The 25062-nt window shown below is 43.4% G+C and overlaps 2 protein-coding genes across 3 annotated transcripts; both read left to right on the forward strand.

The window, feature by feature from the left end:
• On the forward strand, nt 1–11996 carry LOC124037400 (synaptotagmin-1-like). Its single transcript, XM_046352100.1, has 13 exons — nt 1–76; nt 1093–1658; nt 1746–1767; nt 3263–3353; nt 4387–4499; nt 8556–8612; nt 9109–9278; nt 9518–9604; nt 9877–10044; nt 10210–10377; nt 10536–10653; nt 10982–11115; nt 11323–11996. The coding sequence occupies exons 1-13, from the start codon at nt 1–3 to the stop codon at nt 11560–11562; spliced, it is 2010 nt and encodes a 669-aa protein (XP_046208056.1). The 3' UTR covers nt 11563–11996.
• A 5583-nt stretch (nt 11997–17579) lies between these two features.
• On the forward strand, nt 17580–25062 carry LOC124037604. Of its 2 annotated transcripts, none has more exons than XM_046352476.1 (5): nt 17580–17696; nt 19173–19270; nt 19402–19488; nt 20260–20450; nt 23863–25062. In XM_046352476.1, exons 1-5 carry the CDS (start codon nt 17620–17622, stop codon nt 24766–24768), a joined length of 1359 nt encoding a protein of 452 aa, XP_046208432.1. In that variant the 5' UTR covers nt 17580–17619; the 3' UTR covers nt 24769–25062. The 2 variants fall into 2 exon arrangements, with proteins under 2 accessions (XP_046208432.1, XP_046208433.1); XM_046352477.1 differs by lacking the exon at nt 17580–17696 and adding an exon at nt 18343–18505.

Genomic DNA, 25062 nt, shown 5'->3' on the forward strand with positions numbered 1-25062 from the left:
ATGAAGTCGGCAGGAGAGGACACTATGCTCATGGAGCTGGAGGAACGCGTTCAGGAACAAGCGAGGGAGCTTGACTGTATAAGCTCCGTCATGGATCGCATTGTCCAGAATATGGATCGCTGGGAGAGACAGGGAGTTTCTCCAGCGCCACCACCACCACAACCGGAATCTCCCTTGAACGTTTTGTCCTCTTCGGAATCGAAGATCCATTTATCCCTACCCACGGGATACAACGGAGATACTGCTGGCTGCCAGGATTTCCTTCTTAAGCTGAACTTATATCTAGCCACGGCCTCCCCAGTACCATCTGACCGTGAGAAGAGTTACGCCCTCGTCTCATGCCTCACTGGGAAATCAAATCAAATCAAATGTATTTATATAGCCCTTCGTACATCAGCTGATATCTCAAAGTGCTGTACAGAAACCCAGCCTAAAACCCCAAACAGCAAGCAATGCAGGTGTAGAAGCACGGTGGCTAGGAAAAACTCCCTAGAAAGGCCAAAACCTAGGATGAAACCTAGAGAGGAACCAGGCTATGTGGGGTGGCCAGTCCTCTTCTGGCTGTGCCGGGTGGAGATTATAACAGAACATGGCCAAGATGTTCAAATGTTCATAAATGACCAGCATGGTCGAATAATAGTAAGGCAGAACAGTTGAAACTGGAGCAGCAGCATGGCCAGGTGGACTGGGGACAGCAAGGAGTCATCATGTCAGGTAGTCCTGGTGCATGGTCCTAGGGCTCAGGTCCTCCGAGAGAGAGAAAGAAAGAAGGAGAGAATTAGAGAACGCACACTTAGATTCACACAGGACACCGAATAGGACAGGAGAAGTACTCCAGATATAACAAACTGACCCTAGCCCCCCGACACAAACTACTGCAGCATAAATACTGGAGGCTGAGACAGGAGGGGACAGGAGACACTGTGGCCCCATCCGAGGACACCCCCGGACAGGGCCAAACAGGAAGGATATAATCCCACCCAGTTTGCCAAAGCACAGCCCCCACACCACTAGATGGATATCTTCAACCACCAACTTACCATCCTGAGACAAGGCTGAGTATAGCCCACAAAGATGTCCGCCACGGCACAGCCCAAGGGAAAGCTCTGGAATGGGCCAGCGCTGTGTGTAGAAGGGAGGATGCGGCGTTGGACCATTTTGAGGAGTTCACCCGCCAATTCCGGATAGTATTCGATCATCCACCTGAAGGCAAAGCAGCGGGGGAGCTCCTCTATCATCTGAGGCAGGAGACGAGGAGTGCACAGGAGTTTGCTTTGGAGTTTAGGACCTTGGCTGCCGGCGCAGGATGGAGCAACAGGGCCCTGATCGACCATTACCGTTGTAGTCTACGTGAGGACATCCGTCGGGAGCTGGCCTGTAGAGACACCACCCTCACCTTAGACCAGCTGTTGGACATGTCCATCAAGCTGGACAACATGCTGGCTACTCATGGATGTCTAGATCGGGGTCTGGTTGTTCCATCCTCCCGCACCCTCTCTCCCGAACCTATGGAATTGGGAGGGATGGTGCGCAGGGAGACCGGAGGGGGTTCTTGCTCGAGCACCATTCATGGTCGTAGAGGGCACACTGCTGGTCGGTGCCGGGTTGGTTCCTCTGGGAATAGAGAAGGCAGGCAGGGCATTCTGGCATCACCCCAGGTGAGTAGGCACCATTCTCATCCAGAGCCCTCTGCTGAACTAATGTTTGTCTCTGTCTCTTTTCCTGATTTTTCAATGCATTCCCAGTATAAGGCGCTAGTAGATTCAGGTGCGGCTGGGAATTTCATTGATAAAAGTCTAGCTCATAGTTTAGGGATCCCTATTGTTCCTGTGGATATGCCTTTCCCTATTCATGCCTTAGATAGTCGACCATTAGCGTCAGGGTTTATCAGGGAGGAAACCGCACCTTTGTGTATGATAACGCAGGAGGGTCACAAGGAGAAGATTAGTCTTTTCCTTATTTGCTCTCCTGCGTATTCTGTGGTGCTAGGCCTACCCTGGTTAGCTTGCCATAACCCCACTGTTTCTTGGCCACAGAGGGCTCTCACCGGGTGGTCGCAAGAATGCTCAGGTAGGTGTTTAGGGGTTTCAGTTGGTGCTACTACGGTGGAAAGTCCAGACCAGGTCTCCACCGTGCGCATTCCCCCCGAATATGCCGATTTGGCTCTCTCCTTCTATAAAAAGAAGGCGACTCAATTACCACCTCATCGACGGGGGGATTGTGCGATAGATCTCCTGGTAGATGCTGCATATCCCAAGAGTCACGTGTATCCCCTGTCGCAAGCGGAGACTGAGGCTATGGAGACATATGTCTCTGAATCCCTGCATCAGGGGTTCATTCGGCCATCCATTTCACCCGTCTCTTCGAGTTTATTTTTTGTGAAAAAATATCGATGATATTCTGATATACTCTGCTACATGCGCCAAGCATGTGTCCCTGGTTCGCAGGGTGCTTGGTCGCCTGTTGGAGCATGATCTATATGTCAAGGCTGAGAAATGCTTGTTCTTCCAACAATCCATCTCCTTCCTAGGGCATCGGATTTCCACTTCAGGAGTGGAGATGGAGAGCGACCGCATTACAGCCGTGCGTAATTGGCCGACTCCAACCACGGTAAAGGAGTTGCAGCATTTTTTGGGGTTTGCCAATTACTATCGGAGGTTTATCTGGGGTTTTGGTCAGGTGACAGCTCCCATTACCTCACTTCTAAAGGGGGGCCTGGTGCGCATGCAGTGGTCGGCTGAGGCGAACAGGGCTTTTGAACACCTGAAGACTCTGTTTACCTCGGTGCCTGTGCTGGCTCATCCGGATCCCTCTTTGCCATTCATAGTGGAGGTGGACGCATCCGAAGCTGGGATAGGAGCAGTGCTCTCTCAGCGTTCGGGTACGCCACTGAAGCTTCGCCCCTGTGCTTTCTTTTCGAAGAAGCTCAGCACAGCGGAGCGAAACTATGATGTGGGGAACCGAGAGCTGTTAGCTGTCATAGAAGCCTTGAAGGTGTGGAGGCATTAGCTTGAGGGGGCTAAACACCCTTTTCTCATCTGGACTGACCACCACAATCTGGAGTACATCCGGCAGGCGAAGAGATTGAATCTTCGTCAGGCAAGGTGGGCCATGTTTTTCACTCGTTTTGTGTTTACTCTTTCTTACAGACCAGGCTCCCAGAACGTTAAGGCAGACACATTGTCTCGGCTGTATGACACAGAGGAGCGATCCATGGATCCCACTCCCATACTCCCAGCTTCATGTCTGGTGGCGCCTGTAGTGTGGGAGCTGGACGCGGACATTGAGCGGGCGTCACGTACAGAGCCCCTCCCCCTGAGTGTCCAGCTGGTCGTCTGCACGTTCTGTCTGCTGTCTGCGACCGATTGATCTATTGGGCTCACACGTCACCCTCCTCTGGTCATCCTGGGATAGGTCGGACGATGCGCTGTCTTGAAGGGAGGTATTGGTGGCCCACTTTAGCTAAGGACGTGAGGATTTATGTTTCTTCCTGCTCGGTGTGCGCCCAGTGCAAGGCTCCTAGACACCTGCCCAGAGGTAAGCTACAACCTCTACCCGTTCCTCAACGGCCGTGGTCGCACCTGTCGGTGGATTTTTTTTGACTGATCTTCCACCTTCACAGGGTTACACCCCGATCCTGGTCGTTGTGGATCGGTTTTCAAAGTCCTGTCGTCTCCTCCCTTTGCTCGGTCTCTCTACGGCCTTACAAACTGCAGAGGCCCTATTTACACACGTTTTCCGGCACTATGGGGTGCCTGAGGATATAGTGTCTGATCGGGGTCCCCAGTTCACATCAAGGGTCTGGAAGGCGTTCATGGAGCGTCTGGGGATCTCGGTTAGTCTTACCTCAGGTTTTCACCCCGAGAGTAATGGGCAGGTGGAGAGAGTTAACCAGGATGTGGGTAGGTTTCTGCGGTCTTATTGCCAGGATCGGCCGAGGGAGTGGGCGAAGTTCGTGCCCTGGGCAGGGATGGCTCAGAACTCGCTACGTCACTCCTCCACTAACATTACTCCTTTTCAATGTGTATTAGGGTATCAGCCGGTTTTGGCTCCTTGGCATCAGAGCCAGACCGAGGCCCCTGCGGTGGACAATTGGTTTCGGCACGCTGAGGAAACCTGGGAGGCAGCCCACGTCCACCTTCAGCGTGCCATAAGGCGCCAGAAAATTGGCGCAGACCGTCACCGCAGTGAAGCCCCAGTGTTCGCACCAGGGGACAGGGTCTGGCTCTCGACCCGAAACCTGCCCCTCCGGCTGCTCTGCCGGAAGCTGGGTCTGCGGTTTGTGGGGCCGTTTAAAGTCCTGAGGAGAGTGAACAAGGTATGTTATAGGTTACAACTGCCCACTAATTACCGTATTAACCTCTCGTTCCATGTGTCTCTCCTCAGGCCGATGGTGGCTGGCCCACTCCAGGAGGCTGAAGTGCGTGATGTTCCTCCGCCTCCTCTAGACATCGAGGGGGTTCCGGCGTACTCTGTTCGATCCATTTTGGATTCGAGACGTCGGGCGAGGGGCCTTCAGTACCTCGGACTGGGAGGGGTACGGGCCGGAGGAGAGATGCTGGGTTCCGGTGGAGGACGTGTTAGATCCTTCCATGTTATCAGAATTCCACCGTCTCCATCCGGATCGCCCTGCACTTCGCCCTCCAGGTCGTCCCCGAGGCCGGTGTTGACGCGCGGCTGGTGCCGTGCGTCAGGAGGGGGGGTTCTGTCACGACTTCTTCCGAAGTCGTTGCCTCTCCTTGTTCGGGCGGTGCTCGGCGTTCGACATCACCGGTCTTCTAGTCATCATTGATCCATTTTTCATTTTCCATTGGTTTTGTCTTGTCTTCCCACACACCTGTTTTCAATCCCATTCATTACCTGTTGTGTATTTAACCCTCTGTTTCCCCTCATGTCTTTGTCAGAGATTGTTTATTGTCAGTGTAGTGGTGTTTGTATAGGTGCGCGACGGGTCTTCGTATGCATATTTTGTTTATGTTCTTTTCCTGTTTATTGTTATGGAGCATGTTACTAGGACATTATTAAAAGACTCCATTTTACACTCCGTTTGACTCTCCTGCGCCTGACTTCCCTGCCACCTATACACATATGCCTGACAATATTTCCTAATATTATGTGTACGATTTCTCCAGATGTTGAAAAGCATCTGGTCAACGAGAATCCAGATTTAGGCATCACATATAATTTAACAGTTTCATTTCACGTCATGCTGTTCATATGAATAATTTATGATAATTTACCGGTTTCTCGCAGTTATTTATATTGGGAAAAGAGTGGTGATAAATCTTGGTAACTGGGTTCCTGCCCTTCAACCCTAATCGGGATTGCACACCATTGAAACCATCCATCTTGATAAAGCAGAAGAGAGCAAATAAAAAATAATAATAACCCAAACAATCTCATTCTCCAAGTTTTATTATGAAAACAAAAGTCAAATGTCAATAGACAATAGGTCTTTTTGAATAGGCAATAATGACACTTCAACATGTGAGGATCAAATAGTGCAGAATAAGGAATCATTTGGAACAGGTCTTGGATCGCCTTTATATACTGTATATCCCACATCAGAATGCCCTACCTTGTTTATATACTGTATATCCCACATCAGAATGCCCTACCTTGTTTTCCTTGCTACAGTGTTTTTCCGTACTGAGAGAAAAATATACTGAATCAATACTGCTATCTGCTGCACAGGAGTAGTAGCACACGCAAACTACACAAGTTACCCCCTAAAAAAGAATATGATTATAATCAAGGTCATATTTGTACTCCAAAATGAATATTAAGAAAAACTACAGCTAAACCTTATTGATAAGATTCTTAATATTTGATTGGATTTGTCATGATTATTATTAGCAACTATTTAAATATATATTTTTTATAAATGCATGACAACTTTCAACATGAATAAAAGTCAGAAAGCTCCATCTATAGAGCACATGTAGATTGAATATGATTGGAGATAAATATCAAAGGTTATTTGCTCAAACAGACTATTGACTCATGGAGGGACCGATGTTACTTTGTTGTAACTGAACCGGTTCAGTCTAGGCATCTTCTATGTTAATGCAAATGTTTGTGTTTTTAACCTTGGTTTCCTTTCAAGATGGAATATGATACCTTACTGAAGTATTGGTTCATCCCATGTTTACACAACATATCCAGACTGCTGTTCTACTGTTCTACTGTTCTACTGTTCTCTTCTCTAATCCTGAGGTGGAGCCAAACATTCCAATGCTGTACGTGTTCCCTGACACACACACACACACACACACACACACACACACACACACACACACACACACACACACACACACACACACACACACACACACACACACACACACACACACACACACACACACACACACACACACACACACACACACACACACACACACACACACACACACACACACACACACACACACACACACACACACACAGTGTGCAGTGTGGTGTCACCGTGTGTACATGAGGCGTGATAGTGTGTTGAGGAAATACATCAAAGCTCCCAATCATCTCCAAATTGTAACAACATGGAGGGAAGGGATGATTGGGATCAAGAAATAGACTGGACACATCATTGGATTTCACATTTCTGGAAACAAACGTGTCAATTATCATTGGAGAAAAGGTGAGTAAATCAATTTACCAGTGTTATATTTACACATTTAGAAGTAACCCACTCAATCACCATTACAGAAAAAAAATCAAAACCATAATACACAGTTTATTGAGCTGCTTAATACTAGTAAAAAGCATCGGTAACATAATTTACTCAAACATTTGATTGTAAATGAAAGTGTGATACTGCAGGACAATATTGAAGGCTACGCCCTAACTGAGATGACCTTTCTTTGCTTAGCAATGAACTATGTGAAATGCATGTATTGGTCTAAGCAGAAGAATAGCTATTTATCTTCCACATGAGACCACTTCTTGATCAAACACTTTATACAGAATGTTTATGGGCCGATCCAGCCACTTTCAGGCTTTCAGGGCCAAGTGACTTCCTTCCCCTCATTTGTTATAATCCCTCCCTTTTGCTGGAGAACTGCATGGGTGAATGATAAAGTAATACAGTCTTCAAGTAGGCTACAGTAATAAGGATACAAACTACGCTGGTACTGAAACAGTGAGTACTATTTTAGTTTTTACTTATACGTTTCCCTATATTGTAAGTAAAACCTGATTCTCTCAGAATATAGGTATCTATTAATAAAACATGTTTTTTGCTGTTGTATGGTTGTTGGTTGTGTTCATGTGAACAAAGACTCAAGCTCTTGTGATACAAGCTCTTGTGGTACTCTGTTTTTTAATTACCTTTGTTCTAACACTCAAATTCTGTGTCTTCGAACTAGCAGCTAATGTATAAAACAGCTTGTTTTGGGTTTTAGGGACAATGTCCATTGGGTGTGAATTTCTTTGTATGGACTGTTCCTTACCTTTGACACATTCCAATTGGAAAGCACCTGTATGAATGTATTTACGTCATGTAAAGCAAAGAAAAGTAATCCGCCGCGCTGTGGTCATTTAGAAAGGGATGTTATCAGAGAGTGCAGCACACCCTGTTGCCTGTGTGGAGCTGTCAGCACTCAACCATGCAGTTGTTTAACAATGGTGGTGGCTAAGTATCCACTCTCCTCTGTCATTGCAACCAAGTTTTTGGAAGCAGAGGCACAATATTTTGTGTGTAAGAAAGAATGGGTGTTGGCTACAACTTGAGTTTAAACCAGTGGTGTAAAGTACTTAAGTAAGTAAAAATACTTTCAAGTACTACTTAGTTGTTCTTTAGGTATCTGTACTTTACTATACAAAAGTTGTACTTTTCCTCCACTACATTCCTGAAGTAAATAATGTACATTTTACTCCATACATTTTCTCTGACATCCAAAAGTACTCGTTACATGTTTAATGCTTATCAGGACAGAAAATGGTCCAATTCACACACTTATCAAGAGAACATCCCTGGTCATCCCTGCTGCCTCTGATCTGGCGGACTCACTAAATACAATTGCTTAATTTGTAAATTATGTCTGAGTGTTGGAGTGTGCCCCTGGCTATCCGTAAATTAAAAAAAAAAACAAGAAAATCATTTAATCTGGTTTGCTTAATATAAAGAATGTGAAATGATTTATACTTTTAATATACTTAAGTATATTAATATACTTAAGTATATTTTTCTATTAAGGTATCTTTACTTTTACTCGAGTATGACAATTTGTTACTTTTTCCACCACTGGTTTAAGTTTCAACATCAAAGCTATGATCTCCAAAGAGTTATCTGTTAACCTAACAAAAATGGTTTAAGGCAAAGAAAATGATTAGTGCTTTATCTTACCAGAGGAGACTGATGAGGATCAACAGTACAGTAACTGTGTTAAAGTAGAAGTTGGGGTCAATAAACACAGTAGCAACCTGAGCTATGAACTAACCAAATTGCTTTTCCTCATTGTCTGTGTTTTCTGTTTGCGCTCGTTTCTAGGCCACCGCTACACCATGTTTCCTACAATCCCATTAGCTAAGGGCACCGTAACCCCCTAACACTACAGCCAGCCACACCACCGCTGCTCCCGGGTTTATAGACCAACTACTGAACAAGATTCCCTGTGAGTAACCCCCTAAATCCCCCCGCCTCTCACTCTACCCCCCCCTCCTCTGCCCCCCACCCCTCCTGAGTGGGCACCCCTATGCTGCCCCCCCTTCTGTCCCACTTTCAACAGACATGGTAGGGGAGAGCTGCCTGCCTGGACACCTGTCTTCATGTGTCATATCTAATTCCACTCCCAACACACATTTCTTAGCTCTCAATTTTCACTTATTATACAAGTTTATATCTCCTGAATCTTGCTGACTGTGCTCTTGCTGCATGCTTCAGATGTGTGTCATAGTGAGACAAGTTGACTACACTGACTCTCTCAAGACTCGGCAGCTAGGGGCTGCTACTCTCACATAAATACAAGGCGTATGTCTTTTCCAATAGCTCTCCATTTCTACTTGTTACAAGTTAATCTCTCCTTAATCCTGCTGGCTGTGCACTTGCCTCATGCTTCAGATGTGTGTCACAATGAGACAAACTGCTGTCTTTTTTTTTGTCTCACTCAGTGCCAAGATGGGCCATTTACACCATCTTTGCTGTCATTGTCTTGATGTTTTTGGTGTGTATTATATGCATCTGTGCGAAATGCTGCTGCAAGAGCAAGAAAAAGATCAAAAAGAAGCCGGACAATCAAATCAATCTACAAGGGGTGGTTGGTTCCTCGACTACATCGCTAGTAAGTACTGGGAGTAGTAGTCGTCGTAGCTAGATGTTGGTGAGATAGCGCAGAGCGTCTGCTCCATTCTATCCATTTATTTTTGTTTAGACTGGTCGCCATTGTGAAGAATGAGTGAGGTAGAGGTGCAGCTTTAGCTCCTCATGTCTGTTAGCACGGGCCGCTGATTGAGGGATTGGTTGGCTGGCCGATGAATGTGATTGGCTGGTTCAAGGTATGACAGTGTTCTTGATGGGCAGGTCCAACATGACTCGGATGATGCAGGCTACGGCTCAGCTAAAAACCGGGGGAGACTACTCTATTCTCTGGAATACAAGGCACAAGAGGTTAGAATTAACTTGATTAGTCTTTTGAACTTGTAACTTGATCAAAATACTGTAGCCACCACAAGCCATAGATCCAGTTCCCCTTTGATCACAGATTAAACAAGATATTAATTATCACACATATAAAGAGAAATGCCTTCTTTTTCAAAATATCACTGAAGTAGAAGTCAGTGTGTATTTATTTTTCTACCATACAGTGATATCGTGTTTTTCTGGCACCCTTATCTTCTCCTACTATCTTTGACTATCCTGCCATCTCTCATACCCTGCAGCTGACAGTGGGGCTCAAAGAAGCTGCAGCTCTGACAGCCATGGACCGGAGTGGCACCTCTGACCCCTATGTTAAAGTCTACATCACTCCCAACAAGTCAAAGACATTCGAGACTAAGGTCTACAGGAAAACCGTCAACCCTGTGTTCAATGAACACTTCACATTTAAGGTATTTGTAGGGTATTATACACATGTTATTATAGCAGTATTACCAGCAGTATTACCAGACAATATACCAATTTGAGAGGTTTTTAAACTGTTTTACATACCATACAGAGTGTGAGTCTGTGTTTCTGCACCACTCTTGACTCGTGCCTGACTATCTTGTGTCCAGATTGACAAGGCTGAGCTCAATGAGTCCACCATAGTCATGAAAGTGTTCGACTTCGATAGATTCTCCAAACACGACATCATCGGGGAGCTGAGGCTGCAGCTCGGAATCATCGACTGGAACCATGTGATTGAAGAGTGGGAAGACCTGAGAGAACCCTCCAAGTTTGAGGTCAGGAGATTTACTTGATTTCTGGAACCAAATAGTGCAGGTCAAAAGTTTTTTTTCAAACAGCATTTGAATATCACATAGTTGTTAAATCTAGCCATAGGCCTCCTTTGCCTTGCCATCTATAGGCCCACATACTGAATGTCCACATGTGATTACAGGATGAAATTCTGGGGGAGATCTGCTTCTCGTTGCGCTACGTCCCTACCACTAACAAGCTGACTGTTGTCATCCTGGAAGCCAAGAACTTAAAGAGTATGGACAAAGGGGGCTCATCAGGTAGGTGGAAGCCTGGCTCTCTGAGAGGAAGACTGAGTGGTTGTTTTGCTGAAGAGGCTAGTTATGATTAGCCTGGAATCCAGACCTGTTTTGTGCTGACATTCCACTCCTTGTTCTCAGTCAGTGTCATGCAACAAACATGTAACACGGAGAAACAAAGAGTGGAATGTTACCACAAAACAGGTCTGGATTCCAGCCTAAGTTATTAATTAAACAAATAACATTCTGTTATTATTGAGGCCAGTTTCGATTATCACAAATAATACTCCATTATTTGTGAGGCAGTGGATGCTCAAACTACTCTCTATTGTACTCATGTACACTGTAGATCCCTATGTAAAAGTGCAGCTTGCTCTGGACAAGAAGAAGTGGAAGAGAAAGAAGACATCTGTTAAAAAGTCCACACTGAATCCCTACTTCAACGAATCCTTTACGTTTGATGTGTCGTTTGAACAAATTCAAGTAAGTATGAACTTATCTCAGAATATGGCTAAGATGAGGCCAGTTACAAGCTCAACAGCCTGCATGCTATGGAGATACAGAAAAGAGGCCATCTCTTTACATTATAATGTTATTTTGTTGGCAAAATCATTTAAACAAAACGATTATGGGACATTCTCTGTAGAAGCACAGTTTGCAGTGACTGTTCTCTGCTGTCGCTCCCTCTAGAGGGTTCACCTGATGATTTCCGTGTGGGACCATGACAAGTTGAGCAGGAACGACGCCATAGGGAAGATTTTCCTGGGTTGTGATGCTGCAGGGAACCAGCTGAGGCACTGGGCAGACATGCTGTCCAATCCCCGTAGGCCTGTGGCTCAGTGGCACAACCTGCTTTCCAACGAACAAGTGGACTCCACCCTCGACCTCAAACACACAGTTAGGATCCCCTTCATCAATAAGAACTTTTGAGAAATATTAGTAGACTCGCTTTCCAGACTCATGGCACTCAAGTGGCTATGGGAAGAGGTTGGAGAAAATCCTCCTCCATGGCCCGACATGATTCCTCCTTCTACTTCACTCAGCTCATAGCAGCTTGGAGGCCGTAGCACTTTTAAACAAAATACAGAGCCTTCAGAAAGTATTCACACCCCTTGACATTTTCAACATTTTGTTGTATTACAGCCTGAATTTAAAATGGATTATATTGAGATTTTTACGTCACTGTCCTACACACAATACCCTATCATTTCGAGGTGGAATTATGTTTTTAGAAATATTTACAAAAAAATATTTGTATGAAAAGCTGAAATGATTTCAGTCACTAAGTATTGAACCCCTTTGTTGTGGCGAGCCTAAATAAGTTCAGGAGTAAAAATGTGCTTAACAAGTCACATAATAAGTTGCATGGACTCCGTGTGCAATTATTGTGTTTAACATGATTTTTGAATGGCTACCTCATCTCTGTACCCCACACATACAATTATCTGTAAGGTCCCTCAGTCAAATAGTGCATTTCAAACACAGATTCAATCACAAAGACCAGGGAGGTTTTCCAATGCTTCTCAAAGAAGGGCACCTATTTGTGGATGAGTAAAAAAATAAAAAGCAGACATTGAATATCCTTTTGAGCATGGTGAAATTACACTTTGGATGCTGTATTAATACACCCAGTCACTTCAAAGATACAGGCGTCCTTCCTAACTAGGGAAGAAAACCGCTCAGGGATTTCACCATGAGGCCAATGATGATTTTAAAACAGTTACAGAGTTTAATGGCTGTGATAGGAGAAAACTGAGGATGGATCAACAACATTGTAGTTACTCCACAATACTAACCTTATTGACAGAGTGAAAAGAAGCAAACCTGTACAAAATAAGGCAATAAGGCACTAAAGTAAAACTGCAAAAAAATGTGGCAAAGAAATTAACTGAATGTCCTGAATACAAAGCATTACGTTTTAGGGCAAATCCAACATAACACATCACTGAGTACCACTCTTCATATTTTCAAGCATGGTGGTGGCTGCATCATGTTATGGGTATGCTTGTCATCGGCAAGGACTAGGGAGTTTTTTGGGGGATAAAAATAAGTGGAATAGAGCTAAGCACAGGCAAAAGCCTAGACGAAAACCTGGTTCAGTCTGATTTCCAACAGACACTGGGAGACAAACTCACCTTTCAACAGGACAATAACCTAAAGCACAGTTGCTTACCAAGCCAACATTGAATGTTCCTGAGTGGTCTAGTTACAGTTTAGACTTAAATCAGGCTTGAAAATCTAAGTAATGGCTGTCTAGCAATGATCAACAACAAACTTGACGAAGCTTGAAACATTTAAAAAAGAATAATGTGCAAATATCGTACAATCCAGGTGTGAAAAGCTCTTAGAGATTTTCCCAGAAAGACTCTCAGCCAAATGTGATTATAACATGTATTGACTCAGGGGTGTGAATACTTATGTTAGTGAAATATTTCTGCATTTCATTTTCAATAAATTAGCTAAAAACATGTTTTCACTTTGTTATTTTGAGGTTTTTGTGTAGATGGTTGCGAAAAAAAATCTATGTAATCCATTTTGAATTTAGGCTGTAACACAACAAACTGTGGAATAAGTGAAAGGGTATGAATACTTTCTGAAGGCACTGTAGATGCTGCCATTTTTATAGACATTTCATGATAAACACATGATAATTTAGGAATAATAGAATTATAGAAGCTCAACTATTTTCTATGTAGTCCATTGTTTATTGGTTTCATCCTCAGTTTGAATAGCCTTACAGGCAAACTTGAACGCTGCACATATGACTGGCATGTTCATAAAAAAGTAATTACAATTTGTCTCAGTTGTAGAACAATTGTCATAGTGTCTACCTCAAGTTATTCAACAAACACTGCCCATATATGGAAATATTCTAAAACTCTTACTTGATGGTAATATGCAATAAATCCATGTATGGCTTCTAATTTCCCCAAAGCATCTGATTGAATGTGTCTGATTGAATCTCAGATGAAGTGCCCTACCTTGAGTCAATTAACCTGAGTTCAGCAGCCTCCTCTCTCCCAGTTGACACAGGGTTGGTACAGTGGGAAATCAGGGAGCCACAGCAGTGTCAGCCTATAATACCTTTAGATTAACATGGATCCCTATGGGAGGGATAAAACAACTGAAGCAGAGCTTGGAGTCTGAGCCAGCGTTGTCAGCACCTACTGTGCACATGCTCATTACAGCTACCTAATTAGGATCTATGTTTTGACAGAGCACTGGAAGCACTGTGGCCACGACAAGACGGGATGTTGCTTACTGCTCTCACGGGTGGTCAGGTGGAACATATTGAATGGTATGAAATAAGTAAAGGGTTTTTTTCATGGCTTGAGTGCATGTTGTCAAACATACCCTTAATAAAATAGTATTGCAACACATTTAGCAATATTGCAACACATATGGAAGTTTGAGTATAACATGGAAAGGTTTAGACTTTAAATCATGATACTTTGATTGAACTGGGTTCTAACCATGCTAGGTCAGTTATCATAGAGTGAAATTCTAAGAAGGGGCTATGCCTATGAGAGGAAATTAGAAGGATTCAAGGAAAATGTCTTCAATCTCCAATTAAATTGGGTTTTATGGTTTGTATTGGAAATTAAATAGACCTTCCCTCATTTCCAATTATAATTTTTCAATGGAAATCAAATAGATTTTCTCAGAATCCTCTTGATTATTCCGGTGAATTGTTACTTCCTGGAAAGAGATGAATGGATGACCAGTGTGTGAGAGCAGAACTGTGTTTCCAGAACATAAGGATCTGAGTGATGATCCAACAGCAGAGCCAAACCAAAGGTCATCGCTCACGCTGCTGTGTTTTTCGCCCACTCTGTCCTGTGACACAGGCTCTCCCGCTGGGTGACCTGGCCTGTGGTGAGCCTCCCAACGCTGGGCACAGTAACATCAAAGAGCCCCTGGGAACCATGGAATATGCCTGTTCTGATCCTGACTACAGGCCTGATCAATAAACCATGGATAGCATACTCCCTGGTAGAGTTAGTAAGCCCACTCCCTGGTAGAGTTAGTAAGCCCACTCCCTGGTAGAGTTAGTAAGCCCACTCCCTGGTAGAGATAGTAATCCCACTCCCTGGAAGAGTTAGTAAGCACACTCCCTGGTAGAGTTAGTAAGCACACTCCCTGGTAGAGTTAGTAAGCCCACTCCCTGGTAGAGTTAGTAAGCCCACTCCCTGGTAGAGTTAGTAAGCCCACTCCCTGGTAGAGTTATTAAGCTCACTCCCTGGTAGAGTTAGTAAGCCCACTCCCTGGTAGAGTTAGTAAGCACACTCCCTGGTAGAGTTAGTAAGCACACTCCATGGTACCAGACACATCACATGACACCAAGAGTCATTTAGCATGAGGCAAATGGGCAGAAAACAAGCAGATGACCTGTCAATGGGACATCTAATTCATAATGTGGTTGTTAGTTCTCTCTAAGCATATTGTTTGAAGTGCTTCTGGAGTCATTGTTTGCGTAAAGACCCAAGCGTCACAAGCAGGTGTTGAATAATAGGTACAGAGGAGAGAGAAAGGCCTCGGAGAGGCAGGTGTCTTGGCAACAGGCAGGCAGGGCCTTCCTTGCCGTCTCGCGGGGTTCTTATCGACACGTATCTTGCACCTGAAAATTAAGAGCTGAGAAGCTTGAGGGGTTCTTTGAAATGTAAATGGAGCCCCCCCCCCCCCCCACCTACACACCTACCTACCCACTCTCTGGACGTTGTGTGTCTGTATATCCATGCATTTGTAGGTGTCCAACACTACACCAACACTTCATTCACAACCGACACCACAAATGCCCTGGACATTTCACAATGGCACCTCAGTCATGATGTTTGTCAGTAAATGTGCAGTATGACACACTGCTGGACTGACTCCTCTGTCATCATGATTATGAGATATTCACCTTAAATTATAAACCTTTTGATGTTACCTATTGCATGATGCATAATAAATAGAATGAGGCGTGTGCAGCTTACAATGCTGATATAGAAATTGCTATTGTAACGTTTTCAAGGACACAGTTACAACATCTGGCCTACTATCTCCCTATGCACCACCCTATCTAGTGAGTTCCCTATGTCCTCCATAGTCAGATGAGCTATGTCATTGAGATTAAACTATTCTATCACTATGGGCCTATGTCATAGAGATACAACTATTCTATACATATGGGCCTATGTCATGGAGATAAAACTATTCTATACATATGGGTCTATGTCACAGAGATAAAACTATTCTATCACTATGGGTCTATGTCACAGAGATACAACTATTCTATCACTATGGGTCTATGTCACAGAGATAAAACTATTCTATCACTATGGGTCTATGTCACAGAGATACACCTATTCTATCACTATGGGTCTATGTCACAGAGATAAAACTATTCTATCACTATGGGTCTATGTCACAGTGATAAAACTATTCTATCACTATGGGTCTATGTCACAGAGATAAAACTATTCTATCACTATGGGTCTATGTCACAGTGATAAAACTATTCTATCACTATGGGTCTATGTCATTGAGATTCAACTATTCTATCACTATTGGTCTATATCATAGAGATACAACTATTCTATACATATGGGCCTATGTCATAGAGATACAACTATTCTATACATATGGGCCTATGTCACAGAGATAAAAGTATTCTATCACTATGGGTCTATGTCATAGAGAAAAAAGTATTCTATCTCTATGGGTCTATGTCATGGAGATAAAACTATTCTATCACTATGGGTCTATGTCATAGATTTTTTAAAACTATTCTATCTCTATGGGTCTATGTCACAGAGATAAAATTATTATATCTCTATGGGTCTATGTCACAGAGATAAAACTATTCTATCCATATGGGCCTATGTCATGGAGATAAAACTATTCTATCACTATGGGTCTATGTCATAGAGAAAAAAGTATTCTATCACTATGGGTCTATGTCACATATATAAAACTATTCTATATCTATGGGTCTATGTCACATATATAAAACTATTCTATATCTATGGGTCTATGTCACAGAGATAAAAGTATTCTATATCTATGGGTCTATGTCATAGAGAAAAAAGTATTCTATCACTATGGGTCTATGTCACATATATAAAACTATTCTATATCTATGGGTCTATGTCACAGAGATAAAAGTATTCTATCTCTATGGGTCTATGTCACATAGATAAAAGTATTCTATCTCTATGGGTCTATGTCACATAGATAAAAGTATTCTATCTCTATGGGTCTATGTCACAGAGAAAAAAGTATTCTATCTCTATGGGTCTATGTCACAGAGAAAAAAAGTATTCTATCTCTATGGGTCTATGTCACAGAGAAAAAAAGTATTCTATCACTATGGGTCTATGTCACAGAGATAAAAGTATTCTATCTCTATGGGTCTATGTCACAGAGAAAAAAGTATTCTATCTCTATGGGTCTATGTCACATAGATAAAAGTATTCTATCTCTATGGGTCTATGTCACATAGATAAAAGTATTCTATCTCTATGGGTCTATGTCACAGAGAAAAAAGTATTCTATCTCTATGGGTCTATGTCACAGAGAAAAAAGTATTCTATCTCTATGGGTCTATGTCACAGAGATACAACTATTCTATCACTATGGGTCTATGGCATGGAGATAAAACTATTCTATCACTATGGGTCTATGTCACAGAGACAAAACTATTATATCACGATGGGTCTATGTCATAGAGAAAAAAGTATTATATCTCTATGGGTCTATGTCATAGAGAAAAAGTATTCTATCTCTATGGGTCTATGTCATAGAGATAAAAGTATTCTATCTCTATGGGTCTATGTGCTCAGCTGCTCTGTATGCAGCAGGGTGACATCATGTGACTAGCGTTTCCAGGATACCTGGAGTGCGGCTAAGCTGCCCAATTAAAGCTCGCCTTGAAAACCATTGCCTCACACAGTTTAAGTGATTGCTCTCAATGAGGGTTTGCTTCATGCAGATTGCAACCAGGGTATGACAAGAAGGATTATTTGTCAATTGAGAGACGACGAGAGAAAATCCAATAAAATCATAGGCTATCACTACACAAGGTGAGTGTTTAAACCTTTTTCAATGTGAATTAGGCATAGGCATTTTAGTATCCCAGATTGTTAGCCTACAAATGATTAAGGAACAATGTGAGATAATATGATGTTCTATGGTAATTTAATCTAATGATATAACCATTTGATTATTGAAGAATATAATAATTATTTGAGCCTACTCTATTGTTACACAACATTTAAGGTTGTTTTCTACTTTTTTGTTTGTTATCTGAATTCTTTTAAAAACTGTCATGGACTGTCAGTCCCTTGAATCGATTGCCCAGACGAATTTGAGAGTTGCATTTCTCCAGCCCATTTATACCAAACCAATGGGACTGGATCACTATCAGACCAAGATGTCAAGATTTATATTTTAATATTCCATCAAATTAATTGATGACATTTGATACGTCTAATGCAGGCAATATTTGTTCAATTTTGTTTTTTTGTATATTCAATACAATTTTTCCTTGACAGAGTTGTCAACACAGGGGCCACAACCGACCCCCATTTACCGGGGGTTTATTTATTACGGAAACCTTTTACCGTTTAACAACCAAACGGAAGCAAACAGAGAAAATTGAACGAAATGGGGCGGGACCTATTTGATTTTGTCCAATAGGAACTCTCGTTGGCCTTTTCCTCTTGGAATGGACGGTTTTTGCAAAAAAATAACAGACGAAACGTTTTGCAACAGAATCGGCATAATGATTACGCCTCAGTAGAATTCCTAATCTCGTTATTGAGGTGATTTGTCTACGTGAGCTTCCGTACTGTTCATTCAGCTGAGAGCTGCAAAGACAGAGTGGATGGGGGTTTGTGCTATCTGGAATTTCTATCCATTTCATTCTTGTTGTATGGACATCTTTGCAATAGTGTACTGTTTGTCTACATTATTTCGAATGCGCATTTGTTGTGTGTGTGTCTTTGGCTGATTGGCAAGCATTCATTAAACAGCGACACTGCACCAACCTTTTCTGGCTAGCTAAATTTGCTAACAGTAGCTAGCTAACTAACGTTAGCAAGCTGTGTGCATACGGCATAGCAGGCAGCAATATTATAATGCAATACATTAATTTAGCAGAAATATGCTATGCTAAAAATGATTTGACTAGGCTCGGTTAGTCAATGCACGGCTTGGCACACGTCCCCAGGAATCCTACCGCTAGTTGATTAACTGGCTGGTAAAAACAGCAGCGAGCCGACGGCCACCACCACAACATGAGTCAGATTAGCGTTAGATGTCGGACTCTTTGAATGCTCTCTCTGCTGCTACTCCTCATCATTCATTTCACTGCTCCGGCGGCAGAGGGAGATTCTCTACTATGACAATTGATATATTTAGTTAGTTAGGCTGTGTTGATTGATGGTTACAGATTGTCAGCAGCCATTATCAACACAGATATCGGATAGCTTTGGAAAATGTTGAAACTCATGTTGATCATCAGAATCCTCAATTAATCTGTCTGTCTTGTTCATCAGGAGGCAGAAAATGGAAACCGTGGAAAAATGGAACAAATGCCGAATATCACCTAAATTGTTGGATAGAAAAGTATTTCCCAAACAAAATGGCAAGACAGGTACTTGTTCTTCATGGGTTGCACTTTTAGTAATGTACACATAAAACAATGTTGCTTAACAAGTCATCGTGTATGAATGAATGGTAAATGAAAATACAGAACTGAAAATATAAATGTTCTTTCATTCACAGGCATGATTGTGAAGCATCTTCACAACACATTTAGACTTCAACATAGTTTACAGATACAGTCCATCAGTCGCTCAGAATGTGCCACTGGTAAGAAAATATTTGTCCTGAAACCTAGTGCCCTTTTTTATCCTGGTAATATTTCAATGTTGACTATTTTTTGAGCACTGCATCCTAAATGTTGGGGTTGGGTTTTTGATAATCTGTTTTAGCACTATGCATTAGCTACAGCATGTACAGAGGGTTCATTCTTATCATAATTAATTACATTGTAACACAGGTAAATATTCACACTCCCTTTGTCAATCGGGGATATCTCAGTGTTAATGTTTAGCCCCTCAGCAAGCAACAATTTGTCTAATATGAAAGGCTCCATTTTCTAGTACAGGGTTTCCCAAACTTGATCCTGGCCCCCTCCCTGGGTAAACAGTTTGGTTTTTGCCCGAGCGCTACACAGCTGCTTCAAATAATCAAAGCTTGATGATGAGTTGGTTATTTGAATCAGCTGTGCAGTGCTAGGGGGAAAACCAAAATGTTTACCTGGAGAGGGGACCAGGATCGAGTTTGGGAAACCCTGTACTAGTAGAACAGAAATGGCAACATTCACAGTGGTTGAGCTATTTATAAAACCACAGATGTGGCACTGTCACTATCCTTTTGCTTGTATGTGGCACTATGCTGCTGAGGCCTTTCTCATAGTTTTAATTAAAATTGTAAATGAGAACTTGTTCTCAACTTGCCTACCTGGTTAAATAAAGGTGGGGAAAAAAATACAAGTTCAAGAAACATTATTACAGCAAAGTTACAGAACTTGGCAAGGCCTCATCTCTGGATGTTTTCCTACCTGTATATGTAATTCAGGCTCCTGTCCAAATTTGATGATGAGTAGGAATGAGCACCACGAGCCTCGACCTGTCCCTGTCCCTGTTGCCCTCACCCCCCAGCTTGTCCCAAGGGCCCACCGGCCCCTCTGCCTCTCCGTCTCCTCAGATAGCAATGGCCGCTTCAAAGCTCTGGAGACCCAAGAGTGGAAGAACAATCTCAAAGCCCAGGTATGTCTGTCTACTAGGCCTATACTGGTGGGTTTCCCCATCAGTGACTACTGTTAGCTACGTGAGTGGTTGTAGTACTTGCATTGTAACCAGGGGTTGGAACCAAAATTCTTTGCCCAGAACCACAATTTCTTTATTTCCGTTCCACTGTTTCGACTAGCAAAATAAAGTTCTGAACCAGTTCGAACACCAAAAAGGAAACTGTTTATCGTTCCTTTTTGTTCCCTTTTTAAACCGCTGAAATCAAATTACTTCACCAATGAATAGAGCTGCTTGCTATGGAGCTGGTAAGCTATGTACGTACATGCATTGGACAGACAAGTGTAGCGAAGGGTATGACATGTGACTGACATTGGAATGTCTTTGAACTTCAGAGTTGGCTTAACTAACGTTGGACCAGAGCTAGCCCTTGATTATGAGTTTTTTTTTGAGAGCTAGACCAGAGCTAGCTAAAAAGCTAGCTATAGTGCAATCGTGAAGTATTCAGACCCCTTGATTTTTTTCCACATTTTGTTATGTTACAGCCTTATTCTAAAAATGTGTCAATTGTTTTTTTCCCCTTATCAATCTATACACAATACCCCATAATGACAAAGCGAAATAGTTTTTTATACATTTTTGCAATTTAATATAAACGATGAAAATAATATCACATTTCCGTAAGTATTCAGACGCTTTAGTCAGTACTTTGTTGAAGCACCTTTAGCAGCGATTACAGCCTGGGGTCTTCTTGGGTATTACTTCCATTCTTCTCTGCAGATCCTCTTGAGCTCTGTCAGGTTAGATGGAGAGCGTCTCTGCACAGCTATTTTCAGTTCTCTGTTGGATCGGGTTAATGTCCGGGCTCTGGCTGGGCCACTCAAAGACATTTAGAGACTTGTCCCGAAGCCACTCCAGCATTGTCTTGGCTGTGTGCTTAGGGTAGTTATCCTGTTGGAAGGTGAACCTTCACCTCAGTCTGTGGTCCTGAGCACTCTGGGGCAGGTTTTCATCAAGGATCTCTCTGTGCTTTGCTCTGTTCATCTTTCCCTCGATCATGACTAGTCTCCCAGTTCCTGCCACTGAAAAACAACTCCACAGCATGATGCTGCCACCACCATGCTTCACTGTAGGGAGTGTGAAAGGTTTCCTCCAGACGTGACGCTTGGCATTCAGGCCAAAGAGTTCCATCTTGGACCAGAGCATCTTGCCTTTTGACAAACTGCAAGAGGACTGTCCTGCCTTTTGCTGAGGAGTGTCTTCTGTCTGGCGACTCTACGATAAAGGCCTGATTGGTGGAGTGCTGCAGGGGTGGGAGAACCTTTTCAGAAGGACATCCATCTCCACAGAGTAACTCTAGAGCTCTGTCAGTGACCATCGGGTTATTGGTCACCTCCCTGACCAAGGCCCTTCTCCCCCGATTGCTCAGTTTGGCGGCCAGCTCTAAGAAGAGTCTTCGTGGTTCCAAACTTCTTCCATTTCAGAATGATGGAGGCCACTGTGTTCTTGGGGACTTTCAATGCTGCAGATGTCTGGTACACTTCCCCAGATCTGTGCCTCGACACAATCCTGTCTCTGATCTCTACAGACAATTCCTTCGACCTCATGACTTGGTTTTTGCTCTGACAATTGATGGACCTTATATAGACAGGTGTGTGCCTTTCCAAATTATATCCAATCAATTGAATTTACCTCAGGTGGACTCCAAGTTGTAGAAACATCTCAAGGATGATCAGTAGAAACAGGATGGACCTGAGCTCAATTTTGAGTCTCACGGCAAAGGGTCTGAATACTTATGTAAATAAGTTATTTCTGTTTTATATTTGTAATACATTTACAAAAATTTCCACAAACCTGTTTCCGCTTTGAATTTATGGTGTATTGTGTGTAGATTGAGGGGGAAAACTATTATTTAATACATTTTAGAGCAAGGCTGTAATGTAACAAGATGCGGAAAAAGTCAATGGGTCTGAATACTTCCCGAATGCACTGTACCAGAAATAAAATAACGTCTTACATTTTCGTAGATAATAAATCCAATGTGAAACATGAAATCTATAGTGTCCTTAACTAGCATTAAAAAAGGTAATGCATTGTTCTCTACACTAAACAAAAATATAAATCCAACATGAAAAGTGTTGGTTTCATGGGCTGAAATAAAAGATACCAGAACATTTCCATACACAGTGCTTATTTCTCTCAAATTTGTCCACAAGGTAACCTCCGTTGCCAAGGTAATCCATCCACCTGACAGGTGTGGCATATCAAGAAGCTGATTAAACAGCATGATCATCACGCAGGTGCACCTTGTGCTGGGGACAATAAAAGACCACTCTAAAATGTGCTGTTTTGTCAGACAACACAATGCCAGAGATGTCTCACGTTTTGAGGGAGTGTGTAATTGGGATGCTGACTGCAGGAATGTCCACCAGAGCTGTTGCCAGAGAATACAGTTTTAATTTCTCTACCATAATGTTGTTTTAGAGAATTTGTCAGTACGTCCAACTGGCCTCACAACCCACGTGTAACCATGCCAGCCATGGACCTCCACATCAGGCTTCTTCACCTGCAGGATCGTCTGAAACCAGACAGCTGATGAAACTGTGACCTGACTGCAGTTGGGTGTCGTAACCGACTTCAGTGGGAAAATGCTCACCTTCGATGGCCACTGGCATACTAAAGAAGTGTGCTCTTCACAGATCAATTCTGGTTTCAACTGTACTGGGAAGATGGCAGACAGCGTCTATATAGCATCGTGTTGGCGAGCGGTTGGCTGATGACGTAGTGAACAGAGTGCCCCATGGTGGCAGAGTGCCTGTATTCCAGCCATGTGAAATCCTTAGATCAGGGCCTAATGCATTTATTTAAATTGACTGATTTCCTTATGTACTGTAACTCAGTAAAAGCTTTGAAATGGTTGCGTTTTATGTTTTTTTGTTCAGTGTAAAATATCTCCCTACCTTCTGAATGATGCCTGTAACATCAGTAGCTACAGTAGACTATGCTTCGGGGGAAGGGTCAGATACCCTACACATGCACACACACTGGCAAAGATTTCCAGCTGGCAGGCAGACACTGGAATTAGTTTCTGAGTTGACAGTGAGGGCTTTGCATAGGCGCTTTTTTTTTTTTTTTGTGGGACTGGAAAAAAATGTCCAGATTGTTAAATAACCTTAACCGGTTCCGATGCATTAAAAAAAGAATGGCTCTGTTCCAGAACAATGTAGATCACATTTGTTGTCAGTTCTGGTTCTGTTCCTCTAAAATAAATTACCTTTTCGTTTCCAACCCCTCATTGTTACTAGTATTTTAATGTATTGCTGACATCCCAAAATGAATTTCTTTGACAAAATCTGTGTCCTATCTTTTGGTGTGGTGCCCTACTTCAGTATGCTTTGTGTGTGTGTTTGATGTTGTTTGTGTCTCACTTCAGATGGAGCAGGCCCACAGTGCAGGAGCAGCCAGCAGCACAGGCTCCCTGGAGAGGGCCTCATTGTTTTGTGCCTCTGGTTCCACCACGGCCTCCAGCTCTGGCCTATCCAGCCCTGTGGAGAACCTCACCAAGAGCAAGTCCTCCAGCCGCTTCTCCCTATTTTCCCCTCCCTGGAACAGTAGCTCAGAGTCCGACTCCAACCCCCCCTCCCGCTCCGGCTCCAAGAAGCTGCGTAACTACAGCATGAGAGCTGCCACAGGTCCGGCCGGGGTGGGGTCAGTGGGCAGGGCGGGTCCACCAGACACCCCAGACACGCCCAAACAGAACGTCCCGGAACACTTCCAGTACTCTGAGCCCGTCATCTCCAAGGTGACGGACTACATCTTCGTGGGCAACCTGAACGCAGCGTACAACGGGCGCACGCTGTGTCGCAACAACATTGACAGCATCATCGACATGAGCAGCATGCCAGGGGACTCCGGCCCAAGTCTCAGCCTTATCCCCTGCACCTGCTCCCGAGGAGCCCGCCACAGCTGGTCCCGCCTCAAGGTGGACATCTGTGATGTCCCAGACGCACTGGGTGAGGGAAGCCCCGCCCTGAAGCAGCACTGCTTCGAGGACATCAACGAGTGCATCGAGGCTTCCACGGAAAAAAGGAAACGAGTGCTGGTCCACTGCCGCGACGGGTACTCCCTGGCTCCGACCTGTATCATCCAGTACCTCATGGTGAAGCAGAATATGCGGCTGATCTCAGCTTATGAGCTGCTGAGGGCCAAGTACCCCGTTAACATCAGGGAGTGTCACCAGAATGTGCTGGTGAGCCTGGAGAGAGCTCTGCGGCCTGGAGGCAACGTGGACCCAGAGTGCTTCAAGCAGGCTATCTCAAGGAAAGTGGCCTGGACCTGACCTGGCTCCTCCCCTCCACTCCCCTTTCCCTGTAGTTTGGCCCTCTTTATTTTTCTAATCTAACCGTGGCATTCAATGGATATTTTTCTATGGACAATTTTTGAAAGGCAGCTTTACTTTCTGTCATAGTCAACTGGATATGGAGATGTTGCCACTAACAGTGAGCTTCAAAAGTATTGGGACAGTGATACTTTTTTAATGTTTTGGCTCTGTACTTCAGCACTTTGGATTTGAAATGATACGCTGACTGAGGTTAAAGTGCAGACTGTCAGCTTTACTTTTAGGCTATTTTCA

The sequence above is a fragment of the Oncorhynchus gorbuscha genome, linkage group LG06, assembly GCF_021184085.1.
Source record: "Oncorhynchus gorbuscha isolate QuinsamMale2020 ecotype Even-year linkage group LG06, OgorEven_v1.0, whole genome shotgun sequence".
In the NCBI taxonomy this organism is placed as follows: domain Eukaryota; kingdom Metazoa; phylum Chordata; class Actinopteri; order Salmoniformes; family Salmonidae; genus Oncorhynchus; species Oncorhynchus gorbuscha.